This window comes from Monodon monoceros, unplaced genomic scaffold (assembly GCF_005190385.1).
Source record: "Monodon monoceros isolate NGI ecotype Baffin Bay Population unplaced genomic scaffold, NGI_Narwhal_1 Super_Scaffold_16, whole genome shotgun sequence".
Lineage (NCBI taxonomy): Eukaryota > Metazoa > Chordata > Mammalia > Artiodactyla > Monodontidae > Monodon > Monodon monoceros.
Genome location: NW_021703772.1, coordinates 112069468 through 112086413, shown reverse-complemented (window position 1 = coordinate 112086413; position 16946 = coordinate 112069468). Strand labels below are relative to the sequence as shown.

The window sequence follows — 16946 nt, the reverse complement described above, 5'->3', positions numbered from 1 at the left end:
TGCGAATGTGACACCAATTATAAGACATTTCCCAATCTCAAAGGTGCTGTATATTTTAAAACATGATCTTAGAATAGGTGAAGTACAGTATTTATGGAATGAATTACAAAATTCTTTATGGACAGGAATGCTGAGCATTCTGCTTTTCATCAACCCTGAGCAGCACAGAAGTCTCTGCAGCACTAACTCAAGTACCAAATGAAATGATAAGCTTTGAATTATTAAAAAAAAAAACAAATGACGGGCTCCACAGCACAGTGATAATCTCTTTTCATCCCTATCACTCTTTCCACCCATTAATTATTGAGTATCAGATAATTCTTAGTGCTTGAAAATCTCAGATTTATCATTTCCTAGGAACTAAATATGCTCATCTTTTAAGTCATTTGATTTTCTAATGCGGAAAACACATGGAATTTCTAAAGTCACTCCTGTAATTCTTGAGTAGATTAACCTGCAAGGCTCAACGCATTTTACAGGATGTGAATGGCAAGTTCATTCTTTGAAACCAAAAAACTGTTTTGCTTGTGCCCTTTCACTATCGATTAAAACACATTTTTTATTGCTAACTACGTGAACTTGGGGAACTCGGGCAACATTTCATTACTGGCTCTGTGACCTTGTGTCCCAGGCTCCTTCTCAGCTGTAAGAGGATAAACCTACCATGTAGACTTGTTGAAGATTAAATGAATTGACAGAACTGAAGTGCTTAAGAAACTGCCTGACTCGTGGTCTGGCCACGATCTGAATTATGACGATGCATCATTTGGCTAACTGTCACACTTCTTGCCACCGAGAAGGAGAGAGGGATGGACCTGTGAGTCCGAGGCTGGCCTGTTAGAGGCTGTGGCCACCCACCCCCGGCCCCCGCATACCCCACGCACCCGAGGGCTCGGCTGGGCTGGGCCTGCCTCTTAGTCCTACATCTGCCGCGGCCCTCAGGCCCTGTTCCCCGGCAGTGTGGCAGGGCCCGGCGGCCTCCAGGCTGGGCAGGGCCTGAGCACAGGCATCCCAGGGGCCAGGCAGGGGGCAGCAGGGGCCACTCGGTTTCCCGTTCATCACAATAACTTGGACGCAGGTCTGCCTTGGGAGCCTCTCAGGAGGCGGCGGAGGGGCAGAGACAGGGCGGGGCTCCCCTTGGCACCTGCCTGCGACCCTGATGGAGCCTGGGCCACCGCAGCCCTGCACACCCACCAGCTCGTCAGAGCCCTGGGGGGCGCTGTAGGCCGGGAAGGCGAAGGGCAGCACTTGCTGGGGTGACACAGAGAAGCAGCTGCAGTAATCGTCCTGACTGACCCGTGCCGGAAGGTGTCTGGAGGAATTCTTGTCTGCGGGTGAAAAACAAAACAGCGCTTTGGGAGAATCGTAAGGTATTTGTGCGAAACCACCGTCTCTGGTTGTGTGCATGTGTGCATTTGCCACACACCAGTTACTGGGTCCTTGGCACACACCATTTCATAAAGAACATGTGTGTGTACGTATGTATGTGTGTAGTCTCGTTTTTAGTTTCTCTTTTGTTCTTTACCTCAACTCCTTCTCCAATTTTTAAAAAATTTTATTTTTACTTCCAAAAAACTATAATTCATAGTGAAGGTCTCTCTGATGAATATTCTTTGCCCTTGTCATCAAAGAAAAAGATCAAATTAAAGAAGCATGTAAAGACATTTTACAGGTGTCCATATGTAACTCACAGGTAAATTTTACAATTTTTTTTTTTTCGGTACGTGGGCCTCTCACTGTTGTGGCCCCTCCCATTGCAGAGCACAGGCTCCGGATGCGCAGGGTCAGCGGCCATGGCTCATGGGCCCAGCCGCTCCGCGGCATGTGGGATCTTCCTGGACCGGGGCACGAACCCGTGTCCCCTGCATCAGCAGGTGGACTCTTAACCACTGTGCCACCAGGGAAGCCCTACAATGTTTTTTAAAAGAGTTTCTTTATTAGAAACATCAGCATCAGAGATAAAATAATATAGGAGGAAAAAGATAATTAAAATGTAATAAAATGTCCTATATTCACAGCAGCACTATTCACAATAGCCAAGACATGGAAGCAACCTAAATGTCCATCGACAGAAGAATGGATAAAGAAGATGTGGTACATATATACAATGCAATATTACTCGGCCATAAAAAAGAATGAAAGAATGCAATTTGTAGCAACACGGATGGACCTAGAGATTATCATACTAAGTGAAGTAAGTCAGAAAAAGAAAGACAAATACCATATGGTATCACTTATATGTGGAATCTAAAATATGACACAAATGAACTTATCTACGACACAGAAAGGCTCACAGACATAGAGAACAGACTTGCAGTTGCCAAGGGGGAGGGGGCTGGGGGAGGGAAGGATCAGGAGTTTAGGATCAGCAGATGCAAACTAGTATATAGAGGATGTCTAAACAGCAAGGTCCTACTGTAGAGCACAGGGAACTATATTCAATATCCTGGGATAAACCACAATGGAAAAGAATATGAATATATGTGTATAACTGACGGAATCACTGTGCTGTACAGCAGAAATCAATGCAACACTGTAAGTCAACTAGACTTCAGTAAAACTTTTTAAAATCCAGTACATGTGATGGATGAAGCCGTGCATTTGTACCCAGCTGACTTCCTAACAGAGAAGCCCGCTGCTCAGGACACATGTGGATGGAAGCGCAGCTGTTCGCAGCCGGCTCTACCTTGTGCTATGGACTGTCCTCCGTGACTGAACCTTTTCTTGATGGCATCTCTGTGCATGTTACGGATTGCAGTCAGCATGTTCAGTAAGCGGCGCTGAATCACGACCTGGAATTAGAGAGAAGAATGATCTCACACTGTTCGTCGGGGCTCAGTTTGGCATTTAGTTTAGCTCAATTTCCTCAACCACAGCCAGGGGCTGAGGCCACGGATCTACGTGGAATTCCCACGGAGGGTCACAGTGCCCTGGACGAGGCCACGGGCATCGAGGTCTGGGAAGTGCAGACCCGCCTGAACGCGAACAGAGACCCGGCTGTCGTCTGGCCTTGACCCTCCCAATTTATGAGCCCCAGTTTTCTCATATTTCCAGAGTGGAAAGAGTGACTAGTTCTACGGTCTTTCTTCTCGGTATATCTGAGTCATGACACTGCTGCCATGTTATTTTCAGAGCTGAAGGACAAACTAAGCGGACAATTCCATAGACATCGGGCAGTGGGTTGGGCGGCGCTGGCTGCACACCGCACGCTCTGCATCCAGAGCAGGCGCTGCTGGGGGTGAGCGCTCCCTGCGTCCAGAGCTGGGGCCACTCCTTCCCATCCGCCCACGGCCTTGCCACTTATCCAGTGTGAAGAGGTGGCCGCTCCGTGCACAGTCCTGTTCAGGTACTGCGGACACAGTGGGGGGCAGACAAGGATCCAGCCCGCACAGAGCTGACGTCCTGTTCGTGCGTGTGTGTGGAGTGGGATGGCAGGAGACAAATGAGCACACAAGCTAAACACCATGAAGCAAATGAAGAAGACTAAATGCACGGGGGCGTGACTGAGGGGCTGGGAGGGGGTCTGGCCACTGCCGCAGGGACGACGTAAGGAAGGCCTTTCTGGGAGGTGAGGTTTGATCTGAGACTTGAACAATGAGGAGACACTGGCCTTGGAAAGAGTTCTGAGCAGGGGAAGCAGCAGGTGCAAAGATCCTGATTCAGGAACAAAGGAGACATGCTTAAAGGACAGAGAGAAACCCAGTATGGCCTTGTCGCCTCGATAAAAATTGTGCCTTTTATTCCAATTGCAATGGGGGGCCTTTGGAAGGTCTTCCCAGGGGCAACGTCCGATCACGTCCAAGCTCTGGGAGGCCTCTTCTGGCTGCGGTGGTCCAGGCAGAGAGGACGGGGCTGTGACTGGGCCAGGGGGATGGCAGGGGCCGTCGGGCTGGGGACGTGTTGGCACATCTAACTGGCAGCACCTGCTGGGGAGTGTGCGGGAAAGACGGAGCCTCCACTCAGAGCCAGACACACAGCTGCTGACCCGGGAGGACTGGCTCCAGAGTGGCCGGGGCTGTCCCACGAGTGTCTCATGGCCACCTCTGTCCCGCACAGGCGCAGAGCCCACCCAGACAAAGCCCCAGCAGGGACACTGGTTTACAGACATCAGCCTAGGCTGCAAGCACTGCTTGAGAGATCACCTGCAACGTAAACTCTTGGAGTCTTCTATGTGTTGACTCACCTTACTTTCATGACAGCCCTGAGAAAGGTCTTACTGGTCTCCTCAGTGACAGATGAGGAAACGAAGGCACAGAGGTCATGGAACTTGTCCAAGATTGGAAAACTCATGAGAAGTAGCATCAAGATGGGAATGTAAATTGGTGCAGCCACTATGGAGAATAGTATGGAGGTTCCTCAAAGAACTACAAATAGAGCTGTGAAATGATCCAGCATTCCCACTCCTGGGCATACATCCGGACAAAACTCTAATTTGAAAAGATACATGCACCCCAATGTTCATAGCATCACTATTCACGATAGCCAAGACATGGAAACAACTTAAATGTCCACCAACAGAGGAATGGATAAAGAGGATGTGGTCCATATATACAATGGAATACTACTCAGCCATCAAAGAGAATGAAATAATGCCATTTGCAGCAACATGGATGGACCTAGAGATTCTCATACTAACTGAAGTAAGTCAGACAGAGAAAGACAAATACCACATGGTATCACTTATATGTGCAATCTAAAATATGACACAAAGGAACCTATCTACAAAACAGAAACAGACTCAGAGACGTAGAAAACAGACTTGTGGTTGCCAAGTGGGAGGGAGGAAGGGGGAGGGAAGAACTGGGAATTTGGGATTAGCAGATGTGAGCTATTATCCATAGGACGGATAAACAACAAGGTCCTACTGTAGAGCACAGGGAACTATATCCAATACCCTGTGATAAACCATATGGAAAAGAATAAAAAAATAGAATATATATGTATAACGGAATCACTTTGCTGTACACCAGAAATTCACACAACATTGTAAATCAGCTATACTTGAATAAAAAACTTTTAAAAACCATAAAAAAAGAAGTAGCACCAAGAATGAAGGGCAAGAGACTTCCCTGGTGGTCCAGTGGTTAGGACTCTGTGCTTCCACTGCAGGGGGCACAGGTTTGATCCCTGGTTGGGGAACTAGATCCCACATGCTGCACGGCGTGACCAAAAATCAATCAATCCATCCATCAATCAATCAAACACATTTACTAGTGGAAAAAAAGAGTAAAATGATTATCTAAAATAAAAATGAAATAATTTATTAAAGAAAAAGAAAAAAGAATGAAGGGCAAGCAGCCTGTCTCCAGAGTCCGTGTCTCCACCGCTGGTCTCCCTGCCGGGGTTGGGGCAGGAGGGCTTCTGCCCCCCAGGCAGCCAGTCTCCAGTGGCTGGGACGAGAGGTCGACAGGCAGCATAAGATGCAAGAGGCACCCCAAGACGGCCAAGCGCTAGTGCTTACAGGACTGTTTGCTGGAGGAGGGGTAGGCTGAGCTGGCCGAAGGACAGGTGTGGGTGGAGGGAAGGGAGATGGGATGGGGTTTCAGGTGGTGTCCTGGGAGAAGAAGAGGACTGGGGCCACACAGAGGACTGGGACAGCTGCGGGCGGAGCGGAGCCAGGCCAGGGGGCCACCTCACACCCTTTATGGACTGTAGAGGCCGAGGGGCACAGGAGCACCCCACTGTCCTCTCTAGAAATCACTAACCAGCATCCTTCCATACGGCCCAGCAATTCTGCTCCTAGGTGTACGCGCCCCAGAGAACTGAAAACATGTCCACAAACTTGCACATAAATGTCTGTAGCGCCGTTATTCTCACCATGACAGCCAAAAGGTGAGAACAGCCCAAATGTTTCAACCGATGACTAGATAAAGAGTGTGGTATCTCCGTTCAAGGATGAATACTGTTCATCCTGAAAAAGGAATGAGGTACTGAAACATGCTACACCGTGGATGAACCCTGAAAACATGTTAAGTGAGAGAAGCCAGTTACAAAAGGCCATGTATTGTAGGATTCCGTGTATACGAAACGTCCAGAATAGGCAAATTCACAGAGGCAGAAAGTGAACAGGGAAGGGGGTGGGGGGTGGAGAGCGACTGCTGCTGGCGACCAGGCTTCTTTAAGCAGTGATAAAAACGCCCTAAAATCCGATAGTGGTAATGGCTGTACTCCACTAAAAACGACTGAACTGTACACTTTACAGGAGTGAATTTTAAGGCATGTGAATTGCATCTCAATAAAGCTGCTATAAAAAAAACCTCACTGTTCAATTTCCCTGTGCTGATAACTAAAGAAATTAAATTTTCAACCTGGTGCTGAATCTTACCTTGCGTGCTGCTTGCTGAAACCGTCTCTGCGCCCGGAACCTGTTGACCCAAGTGTTATTTACGAGCGGATCAAAATTAGGATGAAATTCCCTGGTTTTCTGTGAACACAAAATATAGGTGCATGTTAGATTTAAATTTTAACTCCTGGCATAAAAGCATTTAATAAAAGTGTTTCAGAGTTGGATCCCAAACCAAGTTATTATTTGTTCTTCCATTTAATGAGCACTTATTAAGCACTTTTGGTGTACACAGCATTATAGGGAATACTTCTTGGGTTAGGGACCAAAAGTGGAAGACAAGATTTGGGTTTCAAGGAATGTACAATCTAGGGACTTCCCTGGTGGCGTACTGGATAAGAATCTACCTGCCAGTGCAGGGGACATGGGTTCGATCCCCGGTCTGGGAAGATCCCACATGCTGCTGAGCAACTAAGCCCCGTACGCCACCACTACTGAGCCTGCACTCTAGAGCTCACGAGCCACAACTACTGAAGCCCACGTGCCTAGAGCCCGTGCTCCACAACAAGAGAAGCCACTACAATGAGAAGCCCGCACACTGCAACAAAGAGTAACCCCCCTCGCTGCAACTAGAGAAAGCCCGCGCACAGCAACAAAGACCCAACACAGCCAAAAATAAATAAATAAATACATTTATATTAAAAAAAAAGAAATGTACAATCTAATCTCATTTTTCAAGTGACTTACAATGCCACATCTATCATATATCAAGACTCGATACATATGTGGATCTGTTTCTGTCTTTCTATTTGGTTTCATTTCTCTTTTGTCTATCCGTATGCCAATAATACCACACTGCCTTAATGATCCAACTTGGTCAAAAAGCTTTGTCTCCTTCAGAGAAAGTCCTCTCCCCTGGTTTATTCATTTTAAGTTAAAAAAATTCTTGAGCCTTTGCTCTTCCATATATATATGTATATATACATAATATTCATGTTCATGTTGTGTATATATACATATATATGTACTTAGTTATAAAATTCCATGACAAAGCCTACTGAGGTATTAATTGGGATTGCATTTAATCTGTAGATCAATTTGGAAAAAGGTAACATCTTTACAATGCTTATTTTCTTCCATAAGACATCTATAAATATCTTTCAATTTATTTAGACCTTTGTTATTGTTTTAATGTAAAGTTTTGTAATTGTTAGATTTGCTTCTAGGTACTTGCTTGCTATTATAAATTACATGTCTATTAAAGTATATGTTAACGTTTTATTTCTTGTATATGAAAATACAGTAGATATTCTTGTATAATGATTTTATATGCAATTGCCAAATTCTCTTACAAATTCAGCAGGTTTAATTAATCTGGCAATAGATGCTTTTAGATTTTCTACAATCATAGTTAATTATATCATATAAAATCAATGATCTTTTTATTTCTTTCTCTCCAATACTTATAACTTTTCTTGTATCTTTCTCTTATCATACTGTACTATCCAGAACCTCTAACACAATATTGCATAAAAGAGTTTGTACTTGCTTGTATATACAGTACTTCTAATTTTTCGCCAATTAGAATGACTTTTACTGTAATTTTTTTGAAAAATCAATTTATGAGTTTACAAAAGCTTCTGTTTCCCTCATTTGTTAAGAGTTTTCTTTTTAGAAAACTGTGACTATTACATCAAAAAAAAAAAAAAAGAAAGAACGAAATGTACAGGCTAGAGAGGAAGAATAAGGTCACACAGAAATCAGAACCCTGCGTCGGGTGCTGGGATGCTGCAGAAGCAGGAGGCTAGACCGTGTGGTCCCCACTGGAGCCCACGCACCGGGGGCACAAGCGTGTGTGGATCAGTAATGACTGGGAAGGAAAGGATGTCTGGGGGTGTCGTGACGCCGGCCAGAGCCTTGGGCGCTGCAGGTCACTGAACAGGGGAGCAACGTGAAGACAGTCATCGGAAGTGAGTCAGTCCTGCGTTGGCCCGGGCAGTGGGCCATGGAGGAGAGGGCAGAGGGGCGGAACACAAACGATTCACCTGCAGGATGAGCTGAGGGTGAGCCGTGAAGGTGGACTGGGGGATGGCCTCGTGGAAGAGCGATTAGCACGACTGTGTGGCCAGATGAGATGGGGCGGGGCGGGGGGGGGGGAAAGAGGTAAAAGCAGTGCAGGCGTGCAGACCCAGAAGAGAAAACTGAGAATGGTGGAGGTAGGGAGACTGGGAAGCATTTTTTCGTTGTTAAAATTAAAAATTGGGGTAAACAACAAGGTCCTACTGTAGAACACAGGGAACTATATTCAATATCCTGAGATAAAACATAATGGAAAAGAATATGAAAAAGAATGTATATATATGTATAAGTGAATCACTTCTGTACAGCAGAAATTAACACAACATTGTAAATCAGCTATGCTTCAAAAAAATTTCTTTAAGGAAAAAAAATTAAAAATTGGGGTTTTAACCAGAAACTATCACATGACAGAGGAAACTCCAGTGGGGGGTGGCTACTGTCCCCACTTCACGTTTGAGGACACCAGGGCACGAGGGCTCAGAGGGCTCTTCCCGGGTCCCAAATCTGAGTTGGAGCTGGGACCAGAGCTCTGGCGTCTGACTGGCTGTCTTCTTACAAGGGGAGGGGAGGGGGCCAGGAACCCACCCAGGGACCCACCCTGAGGACCTGCAGACAGGGGCATGGGCAGCAAAGGGGAAGAACAAAGGAGACCAAGAGGAGAAATCGGAGGTGTGGGAAGCAGGGGCCCATATACAAGGCTGTTAATTTCAAGGGAAACATTAATTACAAGTTGATGCCTGACTTGTGGATATGTCGTAAGAAAAAACACCCCAAAAGGTAAGCAAATTAAAAACTATTAAAGACCTCTTGGTAAAAGGATTTCTATAAAATTGTTTATATGCTTAAAAAATAACCATATAAAGAGCTGCTGATAATTAGATTCCAAATAAAGAAAGTTACTTACTTCTTCCAGGTCGCGTACAACCCGTTTCGGGTGAACTTCTGTCTTGAGTCGCTGGAATTCGTCATCCAAAACAGGATCTCCTCTATCTAGCTGGGGTTTTCAATCATCAAAAATGTTAAAATGGAATACAAAGGCACACAACTGTATTTCTCTTTGAAACTGGTAGAAACCCATTAAGCCATTGGTCAAAGGCATGTGATCCTTTCCCTTTCCTGGGTGGTGCAAGTTGGGGGTCTGTCCCTTCCGTGGAGAGGTGCCCCCGCCGCCTGCTCCCTGGCCCCCGAGCAATCTCCCCTACCCCGGAGCCACTGGCACTGCCTGGTCGCTCCCAGGAAGGCCGCCGGGCTTGGCTCAGTGTCTCCCCACACCTGCCTCCACGGCAAGAGGGCCGTGCACCTGCACACATGTGTTAGCTTTTGCCTCTCTGTGGTTTTTATTATTTTTGTGTTAGGTAACTTCTAAAACTAGCTTGGCTTTCAGGTATGCTGTTCACAAACATTTTTATAGACTAAATTGGAAGAAATCCGACCAAAACATTAACACCCTACTCGAAAATGAGAGGATCTACTGGAGAGAACAGGGAACTATACTCAATATTTTGTAATAACCTCTAAGGGAAAAGAATCTGAAAAAGAATAGATGTGTGTGTGTGTGTGTGTGTGTAACTGAATCACTGAGCTGTATACCTGAAACTAACACAATATTGTAAATCAACTCTACTGCAATCAAAGAAAACAAGAAATAACAGATGTCTATGATTGTCACCAGGGTGGTGAGCTGTCCAGTCTGATTTGCACGCAGCAGGAGGTTGAGTTTGAGACGGGGGACCTTAGGTTCAAAATACAGATTCCATGGGGAGAGACCCAGACCTCCATGACGACTAAAAGTCAAGTAAAATAGAGGGAATTTAAAGAAGGGATTGGCAAATGCGTTGTTAGACGAAAGAGGAGGGAAACTTCTTGTACCTCTATTTAGACTCTACTCATTTACGATGAACATTCAGAATGTATGGCTGTCTCCCTTGAGCAAGAAGCCGCCGCCCCCGAGGGTCTGGGCCGCGCGGTTCCCGTGCCCACTTGCTCTGCACCTTCCCTCCCACTCGCTTTTGCTCGGTTTCCTGCCACAGGGCTCGGCCTCCAGCTTTGGTTTGGACCTGGCTCTGGCTTCGCTCCTGGTCACCGTCTCTGGGTCTCTCTTACCTTCGTGTTCTGCAGCTCATGTCCAGCATTCCAGTCCGAACCAGAGCCATTCCCTGCCTCTAAGTTGGGCGCCTTTCTCCTCTTTACTACTTTTCAAACTTATACCGTGTCTTCTAGGAAGCTTTCCAGCTAGATGAGTCCCCTGCTAGCTGGACTCTGAAGCCTCACACTGCTTAGCAGAGGTCTCGGTGACAGTTACAGGCAGCCTCGATTTACAGCTAACCATGGGCTGGTTATCAGCCTCCCGTCCCAATTTAATTGTAAGGTTTTCTCTCCTTATGTGACATCTTGCATACAGCAGGAATTAACAATATTTAGAGAAATAAATGACATCGAATTAGCAGTGATTCTGACCTTGTATTTGTTGTTTACTCTCTGCCGCTCCTCAGTAAGGTCTTTTTTAAATTTAAGGGACATGTGATCTTTACCGAGGTGTACCTGCCTGGGGAGAAAAAAACCAGCTTCCAGAACCCATCAGAATACCATAGTCGACTTCAGGATGGAGTGTCTTAGCCATATTGCACAGCTGAAGAGGGAGGACACACCGTGGGGCAGAGAAGCTGCAGAAACCACAGCAACACAACTCGGGTGAATAACGTGCTCCACAAGACGAAGCTCAGCTTCCAGTGACACACACTAAAATATTTATGAACAAAGAAACCTGGATGCTCAACCCCAGTCACCATTAGGGAAATGCAAATCAAAAGCACAGTGATGGACCACTACTGCACACCCCCCTGGGTGGCTGTGATGATTCATGATGATGATGGTGACAACAATCATAATGGAGGGAAATAACAGGAATGCCAAGGAGGGGGAGAAACTGGAAGCTTCGCACGTTGTGGGCGGGAATGTAAACTGCTGCAGCCGCGTAGAGCACAGCTTGGCCCTTCTCAAAAAGGTAAACATACAACGACCGTACGACCCAGCCATTCCTCTCTTACGCATACACCCAAGAGTCCTGAAAAGATAAGCTCACACAAAAACCTGTATATAAATGTTCGTAGCAGCATTATTTAAAATAGCCAAGAGGTGGAAACCACCCAAGTGTCCATCAACTGGTGAATGAATAAACACAATGTAGTATGTCCATAAAATAGAATCTTATTCAGCCATAAAAATGAATGAAGTACTGACAGGTGCTGTGATGTGGATGAAGCTTGAAAACACGAATGGTGAAAGAAGCCAGTTACTAAAGGCCATGTGTTCGACGACTGAATTCATGTGAAATAAGGGGCAATGTCACAGAGACAGAAAGCGGATTAGTGGTTGCCAGGGGCTGGGGAAAGAGGACGGGGCATGACTGTTTCATGCTTATGACAGGCTTCCTTTCTGGAGGGATGCAAATGTTCTGGAAATAAGTGGTGACAGTTGCACAACACCGTGAACGTGCTAAGAGCTTCTGGCTTGTACACTTTAAAATGGTTCATCTTATGTGATGTGAATTTCATCACACTTAAAACACCTCTGGTATGTAATGTACCCATCATGGAGTCTGATACGTGTTCAAAGTATATAGTAGCAGAGTTCCCTGGCGGTCCAGTGGTTAGGATTCTCGGCTTTCAACGCCGAGGGCCTGGGTTCGATCCCTGGTTGGGGAGCTAAGATCCCGAAAGCTGCACGGCGTGGCCAAAAAAAAAAAAAAGAACAAAACAAGGATACAGTAGCTGTGGTTTTTAAAGTTCTGGAGAACTGTCTTAGATTAAATGAAACTAAAGACATATGAAAACTACACACAAATTGTATGATCTTTGATTGGACCTTCGATTCCCCACTTTAAAACCCAAAACCCCCTGGTATAAGAGTCATTACTGGGACAACAAGGTAAATCTGCATATAGGCTGATTATTTGATGCTTTATCAATGGTAAACCTCTTGGAAGTGATTATGGTGATGTTGGAGAATGTCCCTGCTTTTAGGAGCTAGGGTTCATGGCACCTGTACCTGCAGCTTGCTTTCAAAGGGCTCAGGGGGATAAAAGGTGTGTCTGCACATGTGCACGTGCGTGGTGTTAACCACTGACCCTACATCAGTGTGTGTGCCTCTTACTGGCAGGGTTAAAATCTTTTAACAAAAAAGTAGGGAGAAAGTATTAAGTGAACAACACATGATCAAAAGTAAATTTAGGGGGCTTCCCTGGTGGCACAGTGGTTGAGAGTCCGCCTGCCGATGCAGGGGACATGGGTTCGTGCCCTGGTCCGGGAAGATCCCACATGCCGCGGAGCGGCTGGGCCCATGAGCCATGGCCGCTGAGCCTGCACGTCCAGAGCCTGTGCTCCGCAACGGGAGAGGCCACAACAGTGAGAGGCCCACGTACTGCAAAAAAAAAGTGAATTTAGGGACTTCCCTGGTGGTGCAGTGGTTAAGAATTGCCTGCCAATGCAGGGAACACGGGTTTGAGCCTTGGTCCAGGAAGATCCCACATGCCGCGGATCAACTAAGTCCATGCACCACAACTACTGAGCCCGCACACCTGGAGCCTGTGCTCTGCAACAAGAGAAGCCACCACAATGAGAAGCCCACACACCGCAACGAAGACCCAACACAGCCCAAAACAAATAAATAGATAAATAAATAAAAAACAAAATTTAGGATGTGATTTTGAGTCTGTTACAAAGAATCATAGGTGGAAGGGAAAACACAAGGGTTAACAGTGGTCACTGTACTAACAGTGATTTTTTTTTCCTCTTCTACACTCAAAAAAAATCTTCAAGTTTCTACAATGACAACGTGTCCACTTTTTTTACAACAGGGAAAGAGTATTTTTTAAAAATGGTCCTGGGTAACCTGGCATACGCCCTGTCCAACTGAGGCCAGACCCCGAGTACAGGCTCACACAGGATTCTGTGAATTCACAGAAGGGGCTGTTTCTCCTGAGGGGGTGGCAGGGTGGGGACACCTGGGCTGGCCCCAGAGCTCAGGGTGCGTGGCCTGTCTGGGCAGCATGTGGGCTCTTAGTTCCCCGACCAGGGATGGGACCCATACCCTCTGCAGTGGAAGCCCAGAGTCTTAGCCACTGGACCGCCAGGGAAGTTCCTCCAGGAGTCTCTTTTTGAACTCAGTTTAAGAGTTTCTAAAGTTACTTCAGCTGAATCTGTACACGTAGATATACCTGGTGTGATCTGGTAAAAATTTGTAAAAAGGTTCCATTTCGTTTGCAGGAGCACAAAGAAGAAGCCTCACATCTGAGTTTGAAAACTTCCACCGGGAGCCTCCCCGAGCCCAGCCTGCACTGCCGGGATCCCCGGATGGCCTCTGGGGCACACAGCCCAGGACACAGGGGGCTCGGGGTGGGGTGAGAGGTGACGGGGCAAGACCCGGGGTGCCTGTCACCCAGATCGGTCCTGAGCAAGGGGGGTGCACTCTGGCTCTGCCACTGGTCATGCTTAGGAAACAGCATGGTTTGGTCACATTAGTTTATTCCCAATAGAAACTTCATTCTGAAACAGAAGGTCCATTAAAGGGGAGAGAATAATCAAAATTTTCAAAGGGCATAAAAAGGTATTACATTTCATTGTGTCTCACGTCTCACGGATTACCAAAAACACCGTCACTTGATGCAAATAATTGTGCAATATTTACCACTTAAGGTGATTTTTGAGCTCTTCGTAAGTGTTCTGTCTGACTTTCTGTTCAAAGAGTGCTTCCTTCATCTGTCTTGTTTTTGAAACCTCAGTGCCTTGGTCCAAAACTGAGGGAGGGAGCAAACACGATTATACCAGTAATCAAATCAGAATCATTGGCTGAGAGAAAAACACATTTCTAATGGCAAAACAAAACAGCGATCTAACTGAGTTTTGCTGCTGCTTCAGATTCTGCCCAGGGGCTGATTTACGGAGGATCAACTGCTTACCTTCTCTTAATTCTTTAATCTTCAATTTTCCTGGTTCTTGGTTTAGAACAGTTGCCACAGCAAATGGATTCGATAAATCTACTGGAAATCTCAAGTTCTGATATTCGATTTCCTGAGACCAAACCAGGAGGGAAAAGTCATTATTTGCCTTCTCTGTCATTCCTTCCATCGTGGTTCACATAACGCCCACTTTACCTTAATCTTGGGAGGCTTTGCCTTTGCTGGCAATCGGTGAAAATGTACATGTGTCCTTGCCTTTTCTGGAGGAACAACTACTTTCCTAGAAAGAGTATTTAATCTTTCAAATTCTTCTAACCTAGAGTTGAAAACAGATTATTAAATTAGTATGTAATGCAACAACTCAAGGCTCCTAATTTTAGTTCTTTCCAATAATACCATGACTTAGAGTCCATTAAATATCAATACTATATCTAAACTAAAAATCAATCTGAGTGCTAAAACAGTTTATTAAAATAAATGCAAGGTCAGGATAACAGAGCATAATCATATACAAACAGCTGTTCGATGGCTGTTTTCCTTATGTTCTCAAAGAACATAACAAGTGGAAAAGAGGACATGCTGAAAAATGCTCTCAGCGTCCAGCATAATTCATTTCTGGGCTGTTGGATTTCCACAGCTAAATTTACTTACCACATTTAAAAACTCTTACATTGATTTATGTTCCTAGTAAAAGAATAATTTTTCCCACTGTTCGTAGCAAGATGTTTAAAAAAAAAAGTGATTCAGGTTAATGTTTGAGATCTTTTCTGTGAATGAAAACTGCCTTAAACATAGGCAGGTATAGACAGGGCTGCTTCCATGTCTGCAGAAGCTGCTTATTTAACATGAGATGTAGTAGAACCACGTATGTTTATAAATGCTACCCATGAAAGCATTTTCTTAAGCAAGAATGTGTGAACACGTGTTTGGTGGGATGACACGTGTCCATGACGTTACAGAGGTAAGATGAGAGATTGTGACCATTCATGCATTCTGACATGCCAGGTGCATCGGCCTAGCGCCTACTGACCCGGCCCCACTGCACAACACGGGCCATAGGCCTGCGATCCCAAACTTAACGTGGCCTGTGTGAGAGTCCTGAAAGGTCACAGCACAGGAGAACCTGTCCACACTGACTGACGCGCTGTGAGGTGCAGGGACAAGTGAGCTGTGGCCCGGCATCTGCATCTCAACAGAGCTCTGATACCACCTCTGCCGTAAATATCTGGGAAACAACCCCAAATTTCTGAGGGTGTTAAAAACCAGTCTCCTAAAGCAACCATACTCCAATGAAAATTAACAGCAACAGCAAAAACCCAGTCTCCTTAGGAAGTCTAATTGCTAGTGTTAAGGATGGAAATGAGAAAACGAGAAACCAAAGAGTTATGTGGAATTGGCAGTGCCAAAGTCAGGACATACGTGAGTGCATCCATCACGTACCCAACTCTGAAACAAAAAAGCAACCTATGTCACCTTCAGAACACACTGCAGCTGGGTCACTTTTCACCTTCCTGGTGGAATGTCTGTTCTAGCCCCACCTGCAGCCTGGGGAGACACAGTCCTGGAAAACATCAAGAGTGCTCTAAACAAGACGTTAAACTCCAGTTGGGAAACCAAGACATCAGTTAGGAAAGGTCTGCTCCCACTCTTGTACGGAGCCTGGGCCGCGCAATGCGCCATTGTATGTACGAACACGCCTGTGGAAGTCAAGGTCAAAGAGGGGCAAGTCAACGTCCCACTCAGGCGATGCCGTTAAGGAGGCAGTTTGTGTGTCGCAGCACGTGACCCGAGCTGGCCAGTGGCATTCTGCTCGGCCAGTAACTGACACCAGAAGAATGAGCACTGCTTTTCAGTTACATCCAACGCCACTTCTTCATCGGCTGACTCATTTTAGTTCTACTGTGGGAACTTCCAAGATTTGGGTTCAGCGAGCCACACGAAGAGTCTATAGTTGACTTGAGCTGCTTTGGCTCTTTAGAAAAAGAATAATAACATAAATACATAATAAACCGTGGAGTTAGTTCTTATTTTGATACTAGGTTGTTACTCCACTTTATTTAATATGCCTAATGATGTTACTGTGTGATGTGTACCTGTGCATGGAGGGGAGAGGAGAAAATCAAACTTTTTCTTTATCATTTTCAAAATATTTGTAAGGGTTTTCCAAGGTTGGGGTTTATGCTGTGAAATTTTCCTTTCCTCAGTCATCTCTTCCCCTCTTGCCAGAAGCAACTACGGCTACAAGTGCAGAGCTATCCTCTGCATTGCTGTTGTATCTTAAGTGTATTTTATGAAGGTTCATCGTTTAAATAAGTTTTTAAAACTGACATAGAATTGACAGAAAACAGTATATTAGTTTCAGGCATAGTAAGTATGCTTTTGATGGCATTCTGCTACAAGAAAGAAACACAGAATGGAAGGAAGGAAGACCTGGGGTTTTGAAAAAGTTTGAAGAATACACAGAAGCCCCCCAAGGCAGCCGTACTTTAAAGCCATGTTGGGGTAGCACGTGCCGGTGAAGACACACTCGTATGGATGAGAGTTGAACTGGGCAATCCACAGCTGCACTTTTATCTGTGCGATCCCACACTGAAAGGGGGTAAACGTCACTGTCACATCCATCTTCCC

General features: G+C 45.6%; 1 protein-coding gene across 1 annotated transcript in view; it reads right to left on the bottom strand.

Moving 5' to 3' along the window:
- Nucleotides 1–16946, bottom strand: part of CFAP221 (cilia and flagella associated protein 221) — an 86534-nt gene that overhangs the window by 22846 nt on the left and 46742 nt on the right. Inside the window, exons 9-17 of the mRNA XM_029224619.1 lie at nt 16804–16940; nt 14514–14634; nt 14319–14430; nt 14048–14156; nt 10820–10907; nt 9267–9356; nt 6326–6424; nt 2687–2792; nt 1195–1328 (exon numbers count right to left, since the gene is read on the bottom strand). Of these exons, the coding sequence (XP_029080452.1) occupies nt 1195–1328; nt 2687–2792; nt 6326–6424; nt 9267–9356; nt 10820–10907; nt 14048–14156; nt 14319–14430; nt 14514–14634; nt 16804–16940 (996 nt within the window). The remainder of the gene's footprint in view (nt 1–1194; nt 1329–2686; nt 2793–6325; nt 6425–9266; nt 9357–10819; nt 10908–14047; nt 14157–14318; nt 14431–14513; nt 14635–16803; nt 16941–16946) is intronic.